The following is a 25,007-nucleotide window of genomic DNA, read 5'->3' on the forward strand; positions in this document are numbered from 1 at the left end:
AATTTTAAAAAAAAAAAAAAAAAAAAAAAGAGAGAGAGAAAAAAACTTATTTATTTATTCCATGAGTGAGAGGGGGGGACAGCATATCCAACAGGGGCATGATGCCATGATCCACACTGAGTGCCAGCCAGTCCCAGATCATGGGCACAAGCATGCCCTGTTTACTCATGGAGGGCTCTTGGAATTGGACCTGGAGCCTTCCCAGGGAGTCAGCTTTGCAGAATGTTGCATTTTACCACTGTACCATTGTCAGGCTCCAACTCCCAAATATTTATTGTATCTCTGTTATGTGTCCAGTTATGTAGGTAGAGTAAACTATGCTGAAAAGTAGAAGACACTCTCCTCATCCCCACATAAATGAGATTCCACAATTCTAATACCCAAGCCCAACTATCCTTTCTTCTCAGGGACCTAGCCCTTTTGATCATACTCCTTTCCTTTATATCTTTACCATATGCATTCCTATTTCAGATTTTCCATCAATATTTAAATATTTTAAAATATCTTCCATCCTTAAACAACAGAACAAACCTTTCTATGAGTCCTTCTCTCATCTCTGTGAAAGTATCATCTCTCAGTCACAACTGAATTTCTTGAGCACTGTCTGTATTCATTATCCCATTTTCTCATTTCCTTCTCTCTATAACTCTTGAGACTGACTTCTGCCTCTGCCGCTACATTGAAATTGCTTTTGCCAAGTTCATCAAAGATATCTCTGAATTATATCTAGACGATGCCTCTTAATAATTAACTAGTTTGACCTGTCTGCAGCGTTCGAATCTCTTGACTGCTCCTTTTTTCTTGAAGCACTCTCCTGCTGCTACCTTGAGAGTGTAGAACCCAGGTTATCCTCCTACCTGTTCAGTATCATCTTTCTCTCCTATACAGGTGCCTCTTCCTCTCCCTCACCCCCCTTACATAAGACTCTTCCTCTGTGACCTTCCTTTGTTCACTTCCTACCCTCATGAGTAATCTTACCCCTCCACTCTTAGTGTCCAGATGCTTGTGACTCCCGGTGTCTCCTGCTTTTTTCTGTGCAATGCAGAGACAGAGAGCCTCCAAGAAGGGTTTCTTATTTGCAAGGTGTCCATCAATCCCTTAGGCATGAGCTCTTTGCTCTATTCAGAGCTTTCCTGTCTCTAATAAATTATTGAGACTTCTTTTTTCCCCCAAGAGATCTAATGAGGCTCAATGCAAGTTACAATACTTGTTGTTTACTAGGCCAACATAGCAAGGAAAGTTCTTCCATAATTTCAGTGAAAGATTCTGCAATTTGTTTCATGTTATAAAGTATTTCCCTTTCTAATAGTATATGGATGTGTGGATGCAATATGTCTAACTCAGGAATATTAAATTGTTTTCTATTGTATATTACACCTGAGTAATGCATAAGAGCTGTGAAGGCTGTGTCATTGTGGCTTAGTAGGAAAGCTATTGTTGTTAGTTAATAACATCTCGTGGGCATGGGCAGGAGGGGTGGCTATAGGTATGCTGTGCACTATGTATTACAGGAAAGGAGGCTCATATGGTTAAGGGCAGGCTGTGAATTCTGGTCAGGAAGGTAGATGCATTGTCCAAGGGATTACAAGCGTTTTTATCATCAGCTCTGGGCAGTGAGATCAGCTGCATGACTCTCAATCCCTTCCACTACTTGGAAATCTGCAATTTCCCATTTCCAAAGCAGCAATTCTTCAGAACATTTTTATCATCTAGCCCCACTACGAATTTTACCTACCATTCAGCAAACTGAAAGAATTATTATCATAGTAGAACAAGGACCTCTCATTTATTTAATGCTAAATATATGCTTGGCATGTGTGCATTTTATTTTATTTACTTATTTTATAACTGAGATCTTTACAGGATCTCAATGTGGTAGATAGTATCATCTTTATTTTTCCATCAAGGAAACTCAGTTTTAATTTAGAGAATCACACTTTGTTGTATAACTCAGGAAGTGACAGGGTCAAAAATAGGACCTCAGGACTGTCTGGGTTCACAAAGGATAAAGAAAGAGGACAATGATCTATTTCTCATTTTATTTTTCTCTACATTAGCACCAAATAGCCAGTGTCCCCAGAAACTTTTTTCTGATGACTATAACAGTAAAGTAGGCAGATGTTGCCCCAGTTTGGTACACACTAGGGATAAGAAAACCTCACTCCATCCCCTGTTCAGTGGACGCTTTATCAGGATCTGTCTCAATTTTGTTTTACGTCATGCCCTTGCCAGAGAGAGACAGAAGCAGAGCGACAAGGAGAAAACACCCCTCAGTGGGACATGATCATACCACAGTCCTTTCTCCATTTCTCCATCCTGCCTGGACTTTGGATACAAATGCACACATGTCCAGCATGTTTCTTTACTTTTTTTTTTTTTTTTTTGGAGAGGTTTTCGCTATAGGGCGCGTGTGCTCGCCAGACAGACAGAGAGAGACATAGAGACAGAAAGCGAGAAATCACCCCCCAGGGGGGATGGCCACGCCACAATCCCTTCTCCTCCATTCTCCTCTCGGGATCTTGGGCACGCACGCACACGCGCCCAGTGTGTTTTAAGCCACTGGGTCCAGGACGCAAACTGCGGTCGACTACGTGGGAGTCCAGCGACATAGCCATTACGCTAACTGCTGGTTCCCACCAGCATGTTTCTTAAGCCACCAGGGCTGGGATCCAAACCAGATAGTCAGCCCTGTGTGATCTGGTTTTCTTAATTTCTAAGGTCACAAGGCCAGCCATCCATCATTAACCAAAGAGAGGCTTGATGGGATTTAGGATGGTCTAATCACATTTACAATTCTGAGAATTTCCTCTGAGTTACATGTAGGGAATTTGCCCAGACTCATCACTGGGGTGCCAAGTATGGACAGAGTGGTAGTGTGGGTAACCTACTACTCTCATCCTCTCCAGCCCTTTGCCCTACCTTGTGCCTCTTCCCATGCATTATCCAATTCCCATAATGTCTTTTTGGAGGAGGAGGGTGATTCTTTTAGTCCCATTCCAGGACTCAGAGAAGTTGTTGAATCATGACCTTGGGTCTCTCCCACCCCTAAAACCAAGTCCCAACAAGTCCTCAACACTCACTCTGCCCAGCTCCCTGGAGAATTCCTTTTTTTGCAGCCTTCTCCTATTAAAGATAATTATACTGCTGTAAAACCCACAGTGCCTATAATGAGTGTGCGCTGTTAACTGAGAAGTAGACTATTAAGTCCAGTTCTTTTCCAATTACCATTCTAACTAGAATATATATCTATTAATTTCAGAGTTTCAGCTTCTAAAAATTTTAATCGCTCTGCCTTTAACTCCATAACTAGCTAATGGGATAAACAAACATTTCAGATTTCTGTAAGCAGAATTTAAGAATCTAACTCTGAAATCCCTCATGACCAACCCTAACAGGGGCTTCTTGGAGTTTCCCAGTGGCAGAGCCAATGGTTAAGAAATCAACCTGATTTGAATGAGGACCTGCTCTATGCTCAGAGCTGAGATAGATTCTGAGATATATAAGTTTTGATTGATTGATTGGTTCATTCATCCATTCATTTAACAATCACTTATTGAGCACTTAATGTGTTCTTGCTACTTGTTCTAAATGAAGGGCCTATGACAATAAACAAGACTGATGAAGTGGTTGTCTTCATTCCACGTTCAGTCTCAGTGATGAGATGGAGCTATTTGGTCTGATGGAGCGATGACATAGCCTATAAGAAAGTGCAGTGCTCTGCTCTGCTTCCTGGAGTGAGGAAAATCCAGGAGGAGTGACACTATCAGGGAAGAGCTCCTGAAGAAGGTAGGCTCCAGTCAGTTCCCAAAGCAGAGAGTTTACCTCAAAAGTCCAACTTTAGGACCTACCAGTCTCTTTTCCAAGGAGAAGAGACTCTGTGGTGGCAGTAGACAGCATGACACAGGATGGCACGGGCAGGAGTGGGGGGCAGCATTCCAGAGTTTGTCTGGCCACACCATTAACTCACTCTGTGGTCTTGGGTCATCAACTTACCCTCTGTTTAGCTTCTTTATTGAAAAAAATGAAAGGACTTTTATCATAGACTTTCAGAACTTTTGTTGCTACTACAGTTTTTTATGATAGTAACTGCTTTTCACACACAATCATCAACCAGATTCTAGTAAATAAAACAGGCACAAGTGGAATGGATCTAATTTAAAGAGTATAAGGAGCTATATAAACTCCCCTGCCTCCCAGCCTCTTCTTCATTCTTTTTGGACACCTCAAGACCTCTCGGTAAGACTTATTGTCAATAATCATAGGACCTTTTGAAAAGCTGTGGACTTCATCTCCAGGAATTCTCTTTGAACCCTAAAATTTCACAAGTCTGGCCAGTTTACAGGTCACCTTATTTAGTAAGACATGGGAAAGGGACTATTTAAAAGCAATTATTCATCTCATTCTCCAATGTCAGAATCAATGAGAGTTCTTTGTGGGGTTGGACAGTAGCACAGTGGTAAAATGTGATGCTCTGACCAACATGGGGTCCAGGGCTGACTAAGGCTAGGCATGGATCACACTATTGAGACCCAGTTGGGGGGTGCTATCTTTCTCTTTTTTCTCTCTTGCTCATGGGAGAAACAAATAGACTTTATTTTTTAAAAAATCAAAGCAATGTTTTATTAAATAAAGATATTTGGAATATAGCTAATTTCTCAAGAGAGTTGCTGATTTTTTCCTTCTGTCACTTATTCATGTACACATACTGAGGATATAATATGGAGATAATGCGGTAAAGAAAAATATATGAAGAAAAAACTAAGAAAGTTATAGCTTTGGAGATTATATTGTGTATAACAAATAAATATGTACATAAAAAAATACCATTCATAAGAAGGTTCATAGTCTAGTGAGGTTCAATGGACAAAGCAATGAAATAAATAAGAACTTACAGTATGATGATTAAGGCAGCTGGATCCCACGTGGCTGGACCTGGCAGCTTGAGAAATGTGTTGAGCATATGTGTGTCATGCTCAAAATCCTTAGAAGAGAGAGAAAAAGAGAAGGGACTCTGGTGTGACCATTCCCATGTAGGGTACTTTCTTACTTTCTCTCTGTTGCCCTCCAGTGAGCACACATGCCCACTGGCAATTTAAAATAAGTAAGTAAGAACAATAATTACATACTGTAATAGATATATGAATAAATAAAGATAGTTGTTAGAACCAATAAATCTATTCATCAACAAGTATTTTCTTTTCTTTTCTTTTCTTTTTTTTTTTTGAGAGGTTTTTGCTATAGGGCACGTGTACTCGCCAGACAGACGGAGAGAGACAGAGAGTCAGAAAGCGAGAAATCACCCCCCAGGGGGGATGGTCACGCTGCAATCCCTTCTCCATTCTCCTCTCGGGATCTTGGGCATGCACGCACACGCGCCCGGCATGAGTTTTAAGCCACTGGGTCCAGGACGCGAACCGTGGTCGACTACGTGGGAGTCCAGCGACATAGCCATTACGCTAACTGCTGGTTCCCCCCAACAAATATTTTTGAAGTTGCTGCTAACCACAGAGCGCAGAGCCCCGTTTTGGAAATCTTACTTTGAGCAAGACCAACTCCAGTCTCCTTGTCATGGGAGTTTACATTTTAGATGGATTCTCAACTTTGATTATTTTAGGGAACAAAAAATAAAAGTGATATGTAAAAGGAAGTTAAAAGAAAATTATGTATATACTTGTGCATAAAATATTTTCCAAGTTTGCTTTTGAGATCGAGACATGTGAAGTGATTTAATGTCTAGGTGATCCACACACATTCTTCCTTCCCCCTTCCTAAACTGGGAGTCAGAAGGTCTGAACAGAAATCAATCCCTGCAATTTATTTTTAACTTCTTTCTCCTTAGCGAGGATTGATTTTTCTCTTTGTGATCAATGGCACAGAGAATAGCTCCATGGCCCGAGCAGCTGTTCAAGCGCTTGGTCTGGTAGGCTCCACGGCTATCGAACAGAACATTAGAAGCTGATTATGAAAGTAATAGAATGAAGATGTTGAAAGGATGGGCCTGATTACCCCTGCTTTCCTGGTGAACAGTGCTTGCAGGCAGGGGACTGATGTGTGCAAGTACCAGAGGAGAAGCTTAGGGAGGGCAAGGTGGGAGGGGCCAGTACCTATCCCAGAGGGGAAGAACCCAGCATGGTGAAAGCTGGGAAGCAGGATGTTGGGGATTAGTTTCTTATTTGCCAGACAGACTCCCTCCCTTTTTAGCTTTCCCTTTTGCTTCCTTCTATTTCATTGTAACTGTACCAACTGATATTAGATTTAGAATTGCAAGCAAAACATCTGCTACCAAAAAAACCCCAAAAAACAAAAAACAACAACAGCAACAGAATTGATTGGCTTTTCCCTCTCTGTGCTTCTTGGGCTTTAAAATAGTCTGATTCTTTAATCTCCATTATTCACTCCTCCCTTGTTTTCTTCTAATTCAGCCACTTATCTCTTTCTCTTGCCTTATAACCTCTTAAGGCCATCTTGAGGCCCAAGATTTCTTCCACTTTCTCCAGCAAAAAATACGTGTTCAGAAGAGGTGTACACCTTGTTGTAATGTGCAGTGGTAATTCCGGAGAATGCAATTAGAATGGAGAGTCTGCCTACCCAAGGCCTTCTGTCCACTTCTCCAGAATAAACACTTGCATCTTTACTGGCTGCCCCACGTGGTGACTGCTTCCAGATTGCAGCATGGAGAAATAATCAGAGTGCTCTTAATGTGATCATGTGTATTATTTCATTGTGCTATGTAATTGCTTCTTAGGTGTTCTTTATGTGTGTGGGTGGGAAGAGGTAGAAGTGATGGCTTCCTTATTTCCTCTGAGATGAGTCCTTAGGAAGTTGATTGAATGTGAGTCATCTGCATAAGAAACTCTATAGTTCTCAGGATTTTATTTTATAAGATGTGTTCTCAGCGTTCTTCCATAGTTTTTGCCTCCTAGATACTTTTCTTTATTAATGAATTATCTGCAGTTCTTGGAGAGTCAATTACACATAATTGTAACAGCTAGTTCTAATTGAGTGGCTAGCATGAGCCATGCTTATGTATTAATTAATTTAATTGTTACAACACCCTATGGGGTAAATTCCAGTTGAGCATCCCTAATCCAAAAATCTAAAATCCGAAATGCTGCAGAAACCCAAAACTTTTGGAACATTGACATGATGGAAAATTCTACATCTGAGCACTCTCTGAAAAGATAAATAAACCAATAAATAAAATTACAATAAGATTATTGAGCAGTAGTGTAATAGAGATGTTTTATTAAAGATGTCAAATATAATTGAAGCAGGGTGTTTATGTCATATAGTGCACAGCAAAATAAAAATATAATAAAATCTACATATACTCATTATTTTTTCTGTCCCCAAAATACCTGTCTTGGAACCAATGACTAATGATTCACCCTCTTGGCTTTGCTTTGTTGCAACCTCTAGCTTCAGTGGTGATGTTGTTCTTCCTTCGAAATCCATCTCCACTTATCCCCACCTTTTCTCTCCATCTCTGTTTGTTTGTAGAACAGTTCAGTCATGTCTTGGTTTGTGTCTTGCTTTAATCTCTCTGACTCTCTAGCTCTCTCAATCCGTCACCCCATTCAGCAAACAAAATGTTCGTCAGTGCTGTGAAACCCCACCCCCATCCCATCCTGTAGCAGTGGTAATATAAGTCACACCTGCTTATATATTGCATATTGCACTGTGGTATGTGTGTGCATATGTGTGTACGTGTGCACGTGCATCACACCACAAAGGGTGTTCTAAGAGTGGTTATGCTTACAGTCTTCAGAGTCAGACAAACATGAGTTCAAATTCTGTCTCACCCTTCTGCTAGCTTTGGTCTTAGGTGTCTCCTCTTTAACAAGATGATAGGATGAGTGTGGACTCTACAGTGCTTGGCACTGAGATTGCTTCATTGTAGAAGGGGTATTAGAATAAGTTGACTATACCTTTGTGGCTCCAAGGAAGGAATCACCCAGGTATATCATCTAGGCTTCACTCCCCAGTGTAATATGGTGTTCTTCTGGGCTTATATTGCCATTTGTACATTTTACGTGTTAGGTTTGCTTTGCCAAAGAAGTGGTCACTCTCATAGTGCTTGACACATCCTGGGCACAGAAGTGCTAAAAAGTACTTATCAAATGATAAATGTAATACGTAGTAGAACCAGGGCCAGTATCCATTATGAGATGTTGAAACATGATTAATGTTCAAAGAATGATGTGGATTTGGCCAGATCTTTAATTAATATGTGGATTCAGCAGTGGGTGGGAAAGAAAATCTTGTAATCCGCTTTCCTATTTCCCAAAGGAAATCGAACTCTCTGATTTCCATGTCGAGGTATTGTCAACCACTCAAAAGAGTATTTAATGTAAAATTATCATCCACTTGTGAAAATCTGTGCAATTACTCCTTCCTTGTGTTTTCCTAGTCCTGACACAGAAACAAAGATTTTAGAAGCCTGGCAAAGTAAGATGAACCTGGGGTTACAAGTCAGGAGTTCTGAGGTTGCCATTGAGCCTCACCTTATAGTGAGAAGGTGACCTAAAGTGACCTCTCTGGGTCTTTGGCCCCTTAATTCTAAAATGAATATGTAAGTACTTCTCACTTTTAGGGATATGCTCAGATCAAATGAGATTCAGTACAGAATGAAAACTAATAACAGAGTATAGTCGACCGATATTAGTTATGACATAGTGCTACGTACTGAGAGAGGATTAACAATGAATGAGACATGTTTTCTGCCCTTAAAGACAGTACAGAATAGTAAGAGACCCAAGATATACCCATGTTCCTTTCATTTATAATAGCAGCTGGTAAGTGCAATGGAAGGGCAACACAAAACCCTGGGAATCAGAGGAAGGAGAGATGAAACAAGTTGGAAGATTGGAGTAGAGGAAGACTTAATTAAGAAAATACCTTTTGGGCTGACTCTGTGGCCCTAATGATTATGGGAACCAAAGCCCACATGGCCAAACGTAAATTGAGTCCCAACACCAGTAGCTTGAAAAGCATACCAGGCTTGTGTGTGTGCATGTGTAAAATCCTAATGGTGGAAAAATGGAGTAGAAGGGATTGCAATGTGACTACACCCCATTAGGGGGTGCTTTCTCCTTTAATCTCTCTGTCTCTCTAGCTCTCTCTGATGAGCACATGGGCTCTTTGGCAATTAATAAAAAGAAAGTAAGAGAGAGGGAGAAAGCAAGACAGACAGAAAGAAGCTTTTGTCATGAGCCACTGTGAAATTCAGTGAGGCAGAAGCTTTCTAGTAATCTAGGGTGGGATGAATCTCTCTGAAGAACCTTGCCTAAATTAGCCATTCTTCAGAAAGGCTCTGGAGCATACCCCTTGGGCTCACTCAGGGGGTCACAATATAGTAAACATTGTTGGGATTTAGAGGCCCAAGTTAAAAATCTGACTTTGCCACTCTGGGGCTGAGTGTCTTATGCATGCCAATTAACTTACCAGGAATGGGGGCTGCAGAGTGCCTTTTCCACAGAATCAGGGTGCCTGAGAGCAGACAGTACATACAGTGTGGTGAGTCTCTAGCCCACCCACCAACAGTGGTGCTTGGGTGGATGGAGGACAGGCAAAGCGTGACACAAGGAGCACCACAGGGAAGTTCCAAGAAGCAGCAGTTGGCATTTCACAAATATTCATGGGTCTCTTGGGGAGGTGACAGTGTTGTCTGAGAAATAGCCTGACAGATGGCTTAAATCCGTCTACTGCTGTCCCGAAATTCACTTATGAGGCATGCAAATCCCATGTTGGCGAAGCTCTGCTGTCATATCTAGCAGTCTGCATGTATCTTCAAGCTGTCTGGAAATCCCACACGCCAAGGAAACATCCCTACTTCTCTAGAAAATTAATGATTTTATTTGCCTTGCCCTTTCAGGATATTTAAATTTTCTTCAACATATCAATAAAATGAGTTATTCTCTAAGCTGGTCTGTGCCCCTGCCACTAATCCCATGTGACTGAAAACACTTCTGTTACATAGCTGTGCCCATCCACCTTCTGCTTCTCTTTCTTATTTTTCTTATTGCTTCTAGCTCTTCATTCTATGCACTGGTATAGTTCACTGGCAACTTCAAATGTCCCACACAATCATTAGAGTAGGTATGTGTGGATTATCAGCTTGGTTTGTTAATGAATGTTCCTTTTTTAAATTTGCTACAGGGCACACGTGTTTGCAAGATAGAGAGAAGAGAGGGAGAGGGAGGAGGAGAGAGGGAGGAAGCATCTCCCATGTGTTGTCATCCTACAATCTCCTCATTTCTCCATCCTGTTGGGATTTGAGGTGTATGTGAACGTGCACTCCCTAACCACAAGGCCACAGAGCTGGTACAGTGATGACACTTTAAAAGTTTTGGATTCCTGAGTATAACCACAGGTCTATTATAACATTCTTAAAAAAAAAGAATTATTTTATTTAACTTTACTTATTTATTTACTTCTTTTTTTGATTTGACAAGAGAGACAGAGAGAGAGAGAGAGAAAGTGAGAAAGCAAGCTGCCAGGTCTGGAACTCAAACCATAGTTGGCCATGTGGGAATCCAGTGCCCTTAACCATCATGCCACCTGCTGGCTCCTATTATAATATTCTAATCATTACATTTATAGAGCACTTCACAGTTCCATGAAATTATCTTTTAATAAATTATCCTATTATCAAATCTCATTTACACACAAGAGCCTGTGAGAGAAGGATAAATGTTATTAGTTTTATTTTTATTAAAAAATAGCCCCCAAACTCCACAAGATTAGTTACCATGCCTAAAATTGAAAGTCTAATAAATGGCTCAGCTTAAAATAAAATCACAGGGGCCAGCAGGTGGCGTAGTGGTAATGGTGTTGGACTCCCACATGGCTGATCAAGATTCGAGTTCTGGACTTGGTGACTTGAAACTCACACTGGGTGCATGTGTGTACATGCCCCCAAATCCAAACAGGACATGGAAGAGAAGAGATTGCAGTGTGGTCATCCTCCCGAGGGGTGATTTCTCACTTTCCCTGTCTATGTGTCTTTTTGTCTCTCTCTCCAGTGAGCACATGCACCCTATGGCAAAAACCTAAAAAATGAAATAAAATAAAATAAAATAAAATAAAATCACAGATATTACAAATGCTAAGACCTTCCACCCTTCTCTCTTCTCCTTTCCCACCATTTTCTGCAGTTCTGGGATATTTTGGAAAATATAGAGGCTATTATGTAACTTAGGAAGAATTCAGTCAAATAACTGATCTCATAATGCCCACCTGTGAAAGGAAGCAGCCTATGTGATATATTAAGTTGAATATAATATTGATGTAAGTTTAGGAAGACTACATAAGCCAGATCCATTGTAATGTTTTCTTTAACCTTCTTTCAGTTTCAGTTTTTACAAATAATATTAGGCCAGAGTCCACAAGGATCAGAATTTTTTCTGAGAGAAAAAGAAAGAGATGTCTTGATAGCAAGTTTGCTTGATTAAAAAAATAAATTGCTACAGTGTACACATGCTCACTGGAGAGAGACAAAGAGAGAGTAGAGGAAAGAAAGAAATCATCCTCTGTGGAGCATAGTTACAGTTAAATCCCTTCTCCATTTCTCCTTCCTGTCAGGATTTTGGGCACACATACACATGTGCCCAGTGTGATTTTAAGCTGCCAGGTCCAGGGATTAAATTGTGCAGTCATCCATGAGGTATCCAGCTGCCTTAGATACCATGCCACTGGCTTGCCCAACAGCAAATTTTAATGTATCTCTTTAAAGATTCTGTAGGTAGTGCTCTTCTCTTCACACCCCCATAAAGCTCTAGCATCCTTATTTATAACACTGAAAGTAGACTATTTAGTTTCAGTTATTATATTTGGGAGTATCCAGGTAACCCCAAATTTTAGACTCCAATATAATCATTTGAATTCATATTTTTCCTTTTTTATTTTTGTGGTTATCTTTGCCTTTCTACCCAAAAAAATTAGATGAAAAAGCAGAGAACTTCCATTTTGGAAAGTTAGTGGGTGCATGTGTGTACATGCCCCCAAATCCAAACAGGACATGGAAGAGAAGAGATTGCAGTGTGGTCATCCTCCCGAGGGGTGATTTCTCACTTTCCCTGTCTATGTGTCTTTTTGTCTCTCTCTCCAGTGAGCACATGCACCCTATGGCAAAAACCTAAAAAATGAAATAAAATAAAATAAAATAAAATAAAATCACAGATATTACAAATGCTAAGACCTTCCACCCTTCTCTCTTCTCCTTTCCCACCATTTTCTGCAGTTCTGGGATATTTTGGAAAATATAGAGGCTATTATGTAACTTAGGAAGAATTCAGTCAAATAACTGATCTCATAATGCCCACCTGTGAAAGGAAGCAGCCTATGTGATATATTAAGTTGAATATAATATTGATGTAAGTTTAGGAAGACTACATAAGCCAGATCCATTGTAATGTTTTCTTTAACCTTCTTTCAGTTTCAGTTTTTACAAATAATATTAGGCCAGAGTCCACAAGGATCAGAATTTTTTCTGAGAGAAAAAGAAAGAGATGTCTTGATAGCAAGTTTGCTTGATTAAAAAAATAAATTGCTACAGTGTACACATGCTCACTGGAGAGAGACAAAGAGAGAGTAGAGGAAAGAAAGAAATCATCCTCTGTGGAGCATAGTTACAGTTAAATCCCTTCTCCATTTCTCCTTCCTGTCAGGATTTTGGGCACACATACACATGTGCCCAGTGTGATTTTAAGCTGCCAGGTCCAGGGATTAAATTGTGCAGTCATCCATGAGGTATCCAGCTGCCTTAGATACCATGCCACTGGCTTGCCCAACAGCAAATTTTAATGTATCTCTTTAAAGATTCTGTAGGTAGTGCTCTTCTCTTCACACCCCCATAAAGCTCTAGCATCCTTATTTATAACACTGAAAGTAGACTATTTAGTTTCAGTTATTATATTTGGGAGTATCCAGGTAACCCCAAATTTTAGACTCCAATATAATCATTTGAATTCATATTTTTCCTTTTTTATTTTTGTGGTTATCTTTGCCTTTCTACCCAAAAAAATTAGATGAAAAAGCAGAGAACTTCCATTTTGGAAAGTTAGATGGGAATCTCAAGAACTTTTTTCTCTGCCAGTTATGAAAACCAGAACACAACGATAAAGGTTGCAACCTTTAATAGTCAAATCTCTGGCACAAAATACTTTAGCTTTGTGGTCTTCCATGTATGGTCTCTTCTAGGAATCCTCCTGGTTGGGGACACGGAAAAGAATTTCAGTTTTCTGCTCTTGGTGAGAAGCAAGTTGCCCATGTGGCTACTCCAGAATTTCTTCTAGTCTTTAGGTTGCATATATAAACTGCCACCATGTCAATCTCCTTAAATCCTCCAAGATAGTCAACTGGTGCAGGTGTCTTTGCCTCCAACTCTGAAAGGACAGACAGTGTGCAATGAGTACTGCAAGACAGAAGCTCTTTCCATGCTGTCTTATATTCAGCCTTCATGAAAACTTATTAGGTAGTATCAATTTCTCCATTTTCTAAAAGGGAAATAAGGAAGCTTAAATTATTTGTCCAAAGTCACCAAACCAGCAAAGGGGAGAAGTAAGATTGAAGCACAGGTCTAGGATACCAACGAATGCACTCTAATTCCTAAAGATCAGAGGAAGAGTTCTCTGAAGATATGTAATTGAAAACTTATCAAGTCCAGACTCTTCATTATATTTGAAGATATATGTTCAGAGAGTCAGACATACTAATTTTTCTAGTCTTATGTGTGGTCTAGATGCAAACTCTGTTGTATGTTTTTTTAGGTAATCAACTTTGTCTGTCTAACATTGTGATAGAAAATGAATAGAAAATGAAGGCTCCAACAAGCTACTTGGCAGGGCTGATGAAGATGACAGTTTGTTTGCAATATTTTTTTGGCCAGTGAATACACTGGCAACCTCAGTATGCATCTTTCATCTGGACACCTCCCTTACACACACATACACAGAGAGAGAGAGAGAGAAAGAGAGAGAGAGAGAGAGAGAGAGAGAGAGAGGAGTATAAAACAGCTTTGAGTGTCAACTTTCTTATCACAAATCTATTCTTGGTGAAGCTATTTTGGGGATGTTGTGTTAAGGCACCAATAAAATATTTTATGTGCAAATCTCTTTCAAAAGAGGTCCTGTCCTGCCTTACCGTGATACACACATATTAGGTGATAGACCCATTCTTTCTAGACATTGGCAGATAAAACTGCACATTACATCAGTATCACAGCCTCCAGGACATAAATTAAGCAAATATCAGTTAGAAAAACACTAAATTCAAAGTCGAACAGTCTAGCAGAGGAGACGACTTGCCGATAGGTTGCCGTGTTTTTCAGAATGCTATATACACTTTTGACTAGGACACATTGTGTGGTTTTGGAAAATAAGCTCAAGATTTGGCAGAGGCAATGTCAACTTCTGTGAAGAAGCCCGCAGGGTCATCCTGACACTTACAGCAACTTACTAATGAGACCTATGGCTATTTATTGACTCTTGTGGCCCAGGAGTGAGAAGCCTGTTGCTTTGTTCTTAGAAGAGAAGTTTAATCTTTGAAAAATTATGTAAAAGGAGAGGGAGAGAAAAGCCTAACAACGTCAGGATTTATTTTAAATAATATGAAGTGAATTAATGAACAACGAAATTGGAAAAGTTAATTGTGCATCATAATAGCTTGGCTGTTTCTTTCATTTCTTTAAGAAGGAAGAAACAATGCAGAGGTTGTATGAGACTTAACGAAGGTCTTCCTTTAAAGGTAGTCTTTTCTCATGGCTCTAATTATACACCTCATATTGGACTCAGCATGATCTTCTAACTGGAAAGACTTCTAAATGTTATTTCCTATGAAGGCAACAGTGCTTGTGTAAGCTAAATTTATTTCCATTATGGACCCTCTTATTCACAAATTCCAATAGCAGCACCATTCACTCTGGTACAACAATAGAGCATTGATTTCTCAGGGCTGAGAAATTGACAAGAACCCTCACCTGGAAAGATCTGCCTTGTTGGTGGGCATCTTATTGGAAAATTTGAGGTTCAATGACATGGCATCCATTACCCACCACAGAGGTGTTTGGAAACTTCACTTGCCTGAGGGACTGGCACAGGTTTTGCAAGTCAGATAAACTTGGGATCAAATTCCGCTTCCACCATTTACTTGTGGTGTGTCTTTTAGTATGTGGAAAAACTTCCCTATATCTCAATGTTTTCACCTGAACATAACATAGAAAGCTAGCATATAGAAGGGTACAGTGCTTGGCTATAATAAATTTTCAAAATGTTATTTTATTAGTGTTGTTACCATGCAGATATTAGTAATGTTATTATTAATAGTTATTATTATTACTGTGAATATTAAATAATACTATGAAACCAAAGTAACCAACATAAGATAGGTACTCAAAAATATTAGTTTCTGGTTCTCTTTTCAAATTACCTATGCCCACAGGCTAGCAGATGGTGTGGTGGTAAAAGCGTTGGACTCTCACATGGCCAATAGTGATGTGCGCATTGAACCTGGTGGCTTTAAAATGACTCCAGGTGCATGTGTGCATGCCCAAATCCCCAGAGGAAAATGGAGAAGAGAATTGTGGCGTGGCCATCCCCCTTAGGGGGTGATTTCTCACTTTCTCTCTCTCTGTCTGTCTCTGGTGAGTGTATGCTCCCTATGACAAAAACCTAAAAATCAAACAAATAATCAAAACTTATGCTCATTTACAAGTTCCAGAGGTATTACAAGTTTGTTTGTTTTTTAACTTTTTTTTTAATTTTTTAATTTTTTTTTTAATCTATGGCAGAAATAGACTCAACCTCTAAATCCCTAAATAGGGATAGGAAATAACTCAAGGCCCTTTGGTTTCATTTTGGGGAACATATTTTTCCTCTGTCCTTCAGTGCAAGCCATCATCCAGGAACAAGGATAAATGAAAAAAATAAAAGATGTATCAGGTTAGGCTTGGTCACAGCAAGAGCAAGAACAAGTCGGAAAAGACAGATGTGTTTAATGGCCAATGCATTTGTCCAAAGGAATCATTTTCACTGGCCAGGAGCCCAATTAAACCTGTAAAATGGAAATCCAGAAAATCAGATTAACGAGCCAGTCATTAGTAAGGAAAAGACCCAGCTAATTCTTTGTTTAGCATGACGGATGGGCCCAGAGCAAATAATTGGATGACATTCATCAAATGTAAAATAAAAGGTGTCACTGAAAGGGAAAGTAGCAATAATCTTTGGGATTTACAATGCCAGCAAATTTGCTTATAAGGAAGAGAAAAGTTCATCAAAATAGATTAATAGTCACTAAACTTTATTTCTTCCTTCCGTGGTTGCCAGAGAGCCACACAAATAATCACGAGTAGCAGCAAATGCATCAGCTTGGTATCTCCCAAACATTGTGAGGACTCTGTTCCTGAGGGCAGTGTGCTAGAGATTTAGTCTGGAAAAGAGTTCCTTCAGCCATCCGACTGAACAGAAATGAAGAGTTCTTGATTACATCTATGGTTTAGTTACTATGCAATGGAGAAAAACATTCCACATCTCTCTGGTTAAGCAAGTAAATCCCAACAATCCATTATTCAGTTCGTCAATAAGTATTGAACTTCTGCTCTATACCTAACTTTGTAGAGACTTGCTTATTCCTGGTTCCAGGCTCAGGCTCAACCTGGAGTCAGATAACCCAGTGTAGTCTGTCTGTGATGATGAAAGGCTGTGTGGTTTTGAACAAGTTAGTTGATCTTTCTCAGCTTCAATTTCCTGACCTAAAAGTAGATAATAAATATATATGAGGTACAACATATAAACTGTGTGTCACAGCATAATCCATGTAATAAATACCCATTGAGTGGCAAATATTGTTACTCTTGTTTTGCTTTATTACCTTGTCTTTTCTAAGAAGACATCATTTTAAAGATACGGCATCAATGTTGCAACAGATTTCCTGGTATTTCAAGGAAATACAACCATATATACATGTGACAATTACAAATTTTAAAAAATTGACTCACTTTTGAATTAGTAACAAGGAAGATTACAGTTTAGAACCTGCTTTCTCAGGTTCAGCTTAGTCTTATCTTGAATGGGATACTCAGTACCTTATAGCTTCTGTAGGATCATCATGAGAATTAAACAAGATTATTTATATAAGGGATATGTACAGTTCTGGAATGTGGAAGATGAGCTCTATTAATAACAGTTTTATTATTATTATCATCATATACACTAATCATCTGGCAGACAACTAAGTGCTTTAATCCACTTCTCCTGCTATAACAGAATACCTTAGACTGGGTAATTATATACAATACAAATTTATTTGTCCCTTTCTGGAGACTGGAAATTCAAGATCAAGCCAGTTTTTTGTGTGTGATGAGAGCTGCCTCTGTTTTTGTTTTTGTTTTTTTAAGAGAAATTTTTGGTATAGGGTATGTGTACTCCCTGGAAAGACAGGGAGATACAGAAAGACAGAAAGCAAGAAATCACCCCCCAAGGGGAATGGCTATACCACAATCCCTTCTCTTCCATTCTCCTCTCTCAACTTTAGACACATGCACACGCAACCAGTGCAAGTTTTAAGCCACCAGGTCTGAGACTTAAATCACGGTCGACTATGTGGGAGTCCAACGATGTAACCATTATGCTATCTGCTGGTCCCAAGAGTTGCTTCTGTTTTTAAGATAGCTTCTTGAATGACGTATCCTCACATGTTGAAAGGGGCAGTAGATTTGAAAGGGCCTAGCTAGTTTCCTCCACTCCCTTTATAAGCACCAAACTCCCTTATTTTTTTGAGATACACTCACCAGGAAGAGAAAAAGAGAGACACAGAGATGGTAAGTGGGAAAGTGAGAAGCCCCCCGCCCCCCCACCAAGGAGTGAAAGCTATGCTTCAATCCTTTCTCCTTCATTCTCCTCCAGGGATCTTGGGCATGAAGGCACAGATGTCCAGTGTGCGTTTCAAGCTTCTGGGTCCGTGACTCAAACTGCAGTCTGTCATGTGGGAGTCCAGCAATGTAACCACTATACCATCTACTGGCCCTAAGGCACTGAACTCTTTGTGAAGGTCTAGCCCTTCATGGCTTAAACCTCCTCAAAGGCCCCAGTACTTAATACAGTTGTACTGGAGATTAAGTTTTAAGAAGAATTTTGTAGGGAACACAAATATTTAAAACATAGCACCAGCATTTTCTAGGAATGAAGGAGGTTACAAACTTACAATTTGATATGAAAGAATATGTCTTCTATAAGAGTCAATTTTTAAAATGCTATAGAAATGGAGTTTGTGAGATGGAAAAATGATCATGAGTTGGTGGCATCTAAAACCCTTCCATGAAGTCATGGGACCTGCTCTGAGGTTTCTCCCAGCTTATAGGTGTGAGCTTGTGAGAGTCCGTGCTCGTACAGAGCTATGATAGACACGGATGGGCTGTTCCCAAGGCTACCGGGTTGATCACCCTCTCAAAGGGATCACTGTATTTTCCTTTGGCTACTGAGGATCCAGAAATCCCAATGGACCCAGCCTTGTCTTGTGGTGCTGTTGAGACTCCCGGTGATGCTGGGCCAGCAGGATGAGTGGTGGTTAAGACAGCTAGATCTCTCATGGCTGACTGGGCGGTCTGAGTCTTAGACCTGGCAACTTGAAAAACATGCCAGGTGCATGTGCACATGTGCCCAAGATCTCAAGAGGAGGAAGGGAGGAGAGGGGATTGTGGTGTGGCCATCCCTCCAGTGAGGTTTTCTCTTTCTCTCTCTCTTTTGTCTCCAGGGAGTGCACATGCCCTATAGAATTACTCCAGGTGATGGTATCATCTCATTTCCTGTGGAGGCTGCTGACACTTTCAGGGGGAAGCTTCATTTAATTGATGAGCTCTGGCCAGCATTCAGATACGGGACTTGCCTTCTCTGGTGCCAGTCTACTTCTCCAAAAGCATATTTGGAGAGGTTCAGAGTGTCTTTTGGAGAGGTTCAGAGTGTCTTATGGAGAGTTAGTTTTTAAACATATGTATAGGTGACCGGAGGATGTATTTTGAGAGTTTAAAAACCTCCTTGGGGGTGATAAAAATGCTTTAGAGCTAAATAGTGGTCATGGCTGGGCAATATTGTCTGCTAAATGTGGGTCAGCAGATGACATAGTGGATATGTTGCTGGACTACCACACGGCTGATTGTAGTTCAGGTCCTGGACCCAGTGGCTTGAAAGTCAATGCCAGGCACGTTTACGTGCATGCCCAAGATTCCCAGAGAATGGAGGAGAAGTTTTTGTGGTGTGGTCATCACCCTGTGGGGTGATTTCTCACTTTTCCTCTCACTGTTTCTGACTCTCTCTGTCTTTGGCAAGTGAATGTACCCTAAGGCAAACACACACACACACACACACACACACACACAAATGCCACTGAATTGTATACTTTAAGATAGTTAAGGTCATGTTACGTGAAGTTCACCTCAAAAGTAAAATTTTTCCATTATTTTAAATACAGAATTCAGGAAATTAGCTACATCCAGGAAGGAAACCAGGGTCAGAACAGATAAGGAGTACAGAAGTGTATGTCAGTTGTTGTTTAAGTCTAGATCTGTGCAGACTGTGGTTTCCAGACTAGTGGCATCAGCATCACCTGGAAACTTATTTGAAAAGAAAATTCTTAAACCCCAACCAAGGTTCTTTTGAATCAGAGACTGTAGAAGGGGCCCAGCAGTCTGAATTTTAACAAGCTTTCCAGTTGATTCCGATGCGTGCAGAAGTTCAAAAACTATTGATTTTGCTCTTGGGTTGGCAGGTATATTTACGTGTGTTAGTTTTATCATTAAATATTAAACCAAATTAAACACACAAATAAATAAGATCACACAAGGACTATTGGGGACTGGGTGTCCCAATCCTAGAATTATATTTTGATTCTATGCATTTGAGAATTGTTTTAAAAAGAAAAAAATGGACTTCTCAGCAGTCCATTGATCTTAACACCCACCTCTAAGCCAACACAAAACAATGAATGGAATAGGTGTCTGATCAAAATAAAAAGAATAAAAGTCCCGGCATACAAGATAAGAGTGATTCTTAATAGAAAATAGAGACCTAGTGATAGCGCCAAACATCACAGAGAAAGCCAGTCTCTCCTTAGGCTGGTACACAGCCCAAGCCTTTATACCAAGTTTTTTTCAAGGCTCTGCTTTCATGCTGACTCTGACATCTGCTCTACCTGGAAGCTTGTGGTGCCTGCTTTGTGAGCTTCCAATTCTGTGCATGGCAAGGGGGAGCCGTGGAAGAAGCCATGTCTCAGAGTCAGGAGTGATGGGTGGCTTTCAATAGAGATGTTACACCTCTTCTGCTCCCAGCAGTTGCTATGGATGGGCGCCAGGTTTGGACTGGAGTGGGAGGACTGGCCTGTCTCCAGCATGTGTTTGAGCCTTGGTGAGAACAGAGCATGTGCCTGGAGTAATTGCCTCTTCAGCACAGCAGCCTGCTTGCTATTGTTGTCCCGCTATTTCCTCTGAACAGGCCATGTTATCTTCTCCTGTGAATATTAATTTCCCCTGAGTTAGGATAATTGCACTGAGAGTAGCCATCTGCAGAGTTGTGCCATATCGGCAGCACTTTTCAGCAAGCCCAGGCCAGCGGACCATTCCTCAGAGTGGTCTCCATTTTCCTCGAAGAATGCATCCTTTGAGGTTACAGGGGTTTGTCCCTGCCTTTCCTAGCCCATGAACTAGATAGTAGAGCTGGTATTAAAACCCAGGATTTCTGATTTTGAATGAAGACTTCTCCCTCCTCTGATTGTTGATTCTGTTAAGTAACTTGTACATGGGAAGAATCAATAAGTATCTGCTTAATGCATAGATTTGTGAATATGAAGGGAAAAAGATCTGTACTCAGATAAAAAGGGAAATTGAATTTCGAAGTAATGACAGCTTTGAGCAATAGTAATAATTCAGATACAGAAAACCGTGACTTGACAATTGTGTCGTAATTGCAGTAGATTAATACACTTTTTAAAAAGTTATTTATTATTATTTTTTTAATCATAAGCCATGTATACTTGCCAACATGAGACAGAGAGAGATAGGGAAAATGAGAAATCACCCCCGGGGTATGGACTTACTGCAATCTCTTCTCCTCTATTCTTCTCTTGAGATTTTTGGGCTCACACACACAAGTGCCTGGCATGATTTTCCAGCCACCAGGTCCAGGACTCAAACCAGAGTCAACCATGTGAGGGTCCAGCACCTTTACTAACACGAACCCTCCTGACCCCAATACACTGTTTATTCCATTTTTAAGGTAGAATAAATAGGTCTTAAGTGCAGCCCACATCAATAGTTTCTTTGTTTTCCATTGAGAATATTTACTAGGTGCATACTATATGCAGGACATACTGGCAGAGAATCAATGCCTACTCTTGTGGAGAATGTCCACCAACAGGGAAGATTGTTGCAATTGCCCACTTATTACCTAAATGCCATGACATAGGATCAACTCTGCATGCCCCAGAATTGCAGACCCAAAGCCAGTAAAGACATTCTCTAACACATAGTTATGAAACTGTCATACTTATTGATCGAGAGGCTGATACTTTCCAGCTTGTCCCCTGATTGCTGCCCCATGTGATATCTCTTTGTGTTTCCCCATGATCCAGGTAACAACTGGTGGAAGAGCCAGCTACTACGTGTCCTATCGAAGAGAAGCCTTTGCTCAGATTAAGCTGCCCAAGTACTCATTGCCGAAGGTACTGCATGCACTACTTGTACGGGTACTGCCAGACAAAACAAGGATTGGAAAGGCTATCTTGATGGACTACAGGGAAACTTGATCCCTGGCTGGGAAGATAACTGGTGTTCAGCTTGATTTATTGCTGAGTGGTTTGACTTCTGCTGATGTTGTCAAACCTGGATTTTGTATTCCCCTCTCAGCAGGGTACTGGACAAGAGCTTTGATTTCCTGTGACTCAAAACATCTGGTATAACCTTGGGTCAATTCCCAGGGATGGTAGTGAAAATAGTAATAGTGTTGGAATAATTTCTGAGAGCCCTTTCCTTTTGAAAATTTCTTATTCCCAAAAAGAAGGCCAACTTTAAGCAGGAAGGTGAATATTATCTATGTGTGTGCATGTACGTATACAGGTAAGTCTAGTGGTTTTCTTGCTTCTTTCTACATTTTAAGGCTAAATGTTAATGCACTACCTGTGTTTCTATTTCCTTTTGCCACTATGAATAATTAAAAAGGTATAATTTATATTAATACCAATATCAGATTTTGGTATTTTTGCTCTCCTATTGGAAAATCATAAAACTCAGTAGAATTTATTGCTTGGGAACACTGGAATCTGGAAGGAGACAAATCTTAGAGCCTCTGTGTGAGCATGGATAGGATATAATTGCATCACTTAATGAGGTGGCAGGGAGGGGAAGTCTCAGGTTGCACATATGTCATATGTACTGTTAAAAAGACTTGGGTCTCTAAGCTGGTGCTAAGAAACATCGTGAAAGGCTAAATGAATACAAAAGTAGGAGGGATTATGGGCTAAAAAGGCGGATAATTTTCTAGGCTCCGGTTGTTTTTATTCACTTAGTTATCCATGCATGTGTGTATTCATTCATGTTTTTCCTTCTTTTATATGCTAGTCAACTGTTCTTTTTTCCTTTTAAGTTTTTGCTCTTTGCTGGGCACTGAACTAAACTCTATGGATATGTGTTCTGGTTCATTCTGTTGCTAATAACAATATTACCAAGTCTGGGTAATTTATGAAAAATGGAGGTTTATTTAGCTTATTGTTTGGATGCCTATGGTCCAGGGTCCTCGTCTGGTGAGGGTCTTCTTGCTGATAGATGACAAGGTAGAGGGAGGAGTTGAGCAAAATGGAACAAGTCTCTATCTCATTCGCTCTCCTTACAAACCCACCACAGGACTACATAATGCGGGCTTCACCCAGACACATATTCACTTCCCAATGGCCCTACTATTCAACACCATAATCATATTAAGTCTCTACCCACTCAACATCATTACCATAGCTCACGAAATTTTAGCATAAATTATTGGAGGACATATTCAAACCATAGAAGTAGAGTGGCAAATAAGACTAATGGTCCCTACCACCACGGAAGTTATATTTTGATAGAGAAGAGAGATGAAGACAAACAATTATAGGTATAGAGTGTGAAATAGAAGTTCAAAGGCTGCCTTGGCATAAAAGGTGGAGCTAACCAAATAAAGGTTCTGAGGGTTTTCTCTAGAGATAACAATGTTTAAGATAATGCAAGGATAGGGCATTAGCACTGCAAACACGGGTAGTGAGAAGCTAATAGACAATACATGCACAAGCCCTCTTTTAAAAGAGAGGATGATTGGGGCCAGCAGGTGGCATAGTCATTGAGGCAGAATCACATGTGTGCCCAGAATCCCCAGGGGAGAATGGAGGAGTGGGGATTGCAGCATGGCCATCCCCCATAGGGGGTCATTTCTTGCTTCTTCTCTCTCCGTGTCTCTAGGAAGTGCATGCACTTTATGGTAGAAGGTCTCTCCAAAGAGAGAGAAAGAGAGAGAGAGAGAGAGAGAATGGTCTATTCAACAAACTAAAAAGACATATTGAAACCAGCTTGCAAAGAGTGAAGTGGAGAGGGTAATGAAGGAGGCAGACACTATATTAAATAGCCTCAGGGGCCATGGAAACCAATTTCTTATTTTACCTTCTCACTACTTGATTTCCATAGGACCATTGTACAGTATTATGGTTGCAGGATGTAGCCATAGATAATATAAGCTCAATCAAGAAAGAAGTTCCTCAGCTTGGAGAATATTAGAAGGGGGAAATTTATAATCATGCTCTTTTAAAAGGAGATTAATCTCTCAAAGTAACCTGAAGGTCTCCATGTATCAGCCTAAGAAACGAGCTTAGGAAACTTTCTAAACCATCTCCACCAAGTAGGGCTTATTTTTGTCTCTGAATGTGTGCATATTTAATGTATTTTTAACCTTCTTAGGAGACAGTTTGTTCCCCTGGGCAGTGTGGCTGTAAGTGGGGACAAACGAAGCCCTGAATTGATCACCATCCTAGAACACTCCATTATTGATTAGTAACCCCATGGCAATTTACTGTGGTGGAGTACCCTCCGTGCAGCTTCATCCCGAGAAGGTTCTCATTAATATGAGGGCTGCTGTGAAAATAGCTGGATGGTTATTGATCCTCTTTATTAGCCAGCATTAGCCCAGATTTTCATAGTCAAGGCAAAGGAGGTGGGAACAGAGAGAGTAGAGAGAGATTGGTTTTTCCATTGTTTAAAAATGGAAATGGATTTTAAGCAAGTTGCTGCTGTACCACGCAGGACTCTAGCTACTGTAAGGCATCTTACTTGAAAATAAAAGCTTCCTGTCATCATTGCCCTCACACCTCTATTCCCAGCCTATCTGTTCAGAATATGCTCTCCTGGGGCACTCCATGACTTTGGAGTATTTTGCAGAGAATGAAATGAGTGCCATTAATAATGAGCAGCATTATTAGGAGCATCAGCCTTGTTTAGAACCTTCCATAACTCAGTCCCTGGGTATCATGCTGGCATTCGCAGTCCAATAGCCATGAACAGTACATACCAGCTGAAGGCATGAAGGCAGGTGGCAGCAAAAAGACAACTGAGGTTATGAGCAGAAACCCTGAACTTTCATTCCAGCTCTGTCACTTTCTTATCCTTGAGCCCAGGTTTCCTTGTCTCTGAAATAGGAATACTAATACTATTTCACAAAGTTGTGAGGATCCAATGTGAACCACCCATTATTGGTCCAGTGTCAAGTGCTTGACAAACTTGAGAAACAATTGTGTTTCACGGAGAAATAATACTGAGATTTAACCTACGTGACTCTTTGGTGTTTTGGAAATGACTTGCTATAAAGCACCACCCTCCCCTCTATGACTTAATAAGACTCAAATGTCTGCCCTATCTACCTAAAACAAGACCAGATTCTTACTACTGAGCAGTCTGAACAGAATGCCTGCTAATTTGACTCAATGAACTTAAATCAAACTTTTCTCTTTCC

General features: G+C 40.3%; 1 protein-coding gene across 1 annotated transcript in view; it reads left to right on the forward strand.

The window, feature by feature from the left end:
• SORCS3 (sortilin related VPS10 domain containing receptor 3) overlaps positions 1-25,007 on the forward strand; it is a 589,937-nt gene that overhangs the window by 423,087 nt on the left and 141,843 nt on the right. The window contains exon 11 of the mRNA XM_006166440.1: positions 21,616-21,705. Within this exon, the coding sequence (XP_006166502.1) occupies positions 21,616-21,705 (90 nt within the window). The remainder of the gene's footprint in view (positions 1-21,615; positions 21,706-25,007) is intronic.

The sequence above is a fragment of the Tupaia chinensis genome, unplaced genomic scaffold (assembly GCF_000334495.1).
Source record: "Tupaia chinensis unplaced genomic scaffold, TupChi_1.0 Scaffold144255_1, whole genome shotgun sequence".
In the NCBI taxonomy this organism is placed as follows: domain Eukaryota; kingdom Metazoa; phylum Chordata; class Mammalia; order Scandentia; family Tupaiidae; genus Tupaia; species Tupaia belangeri.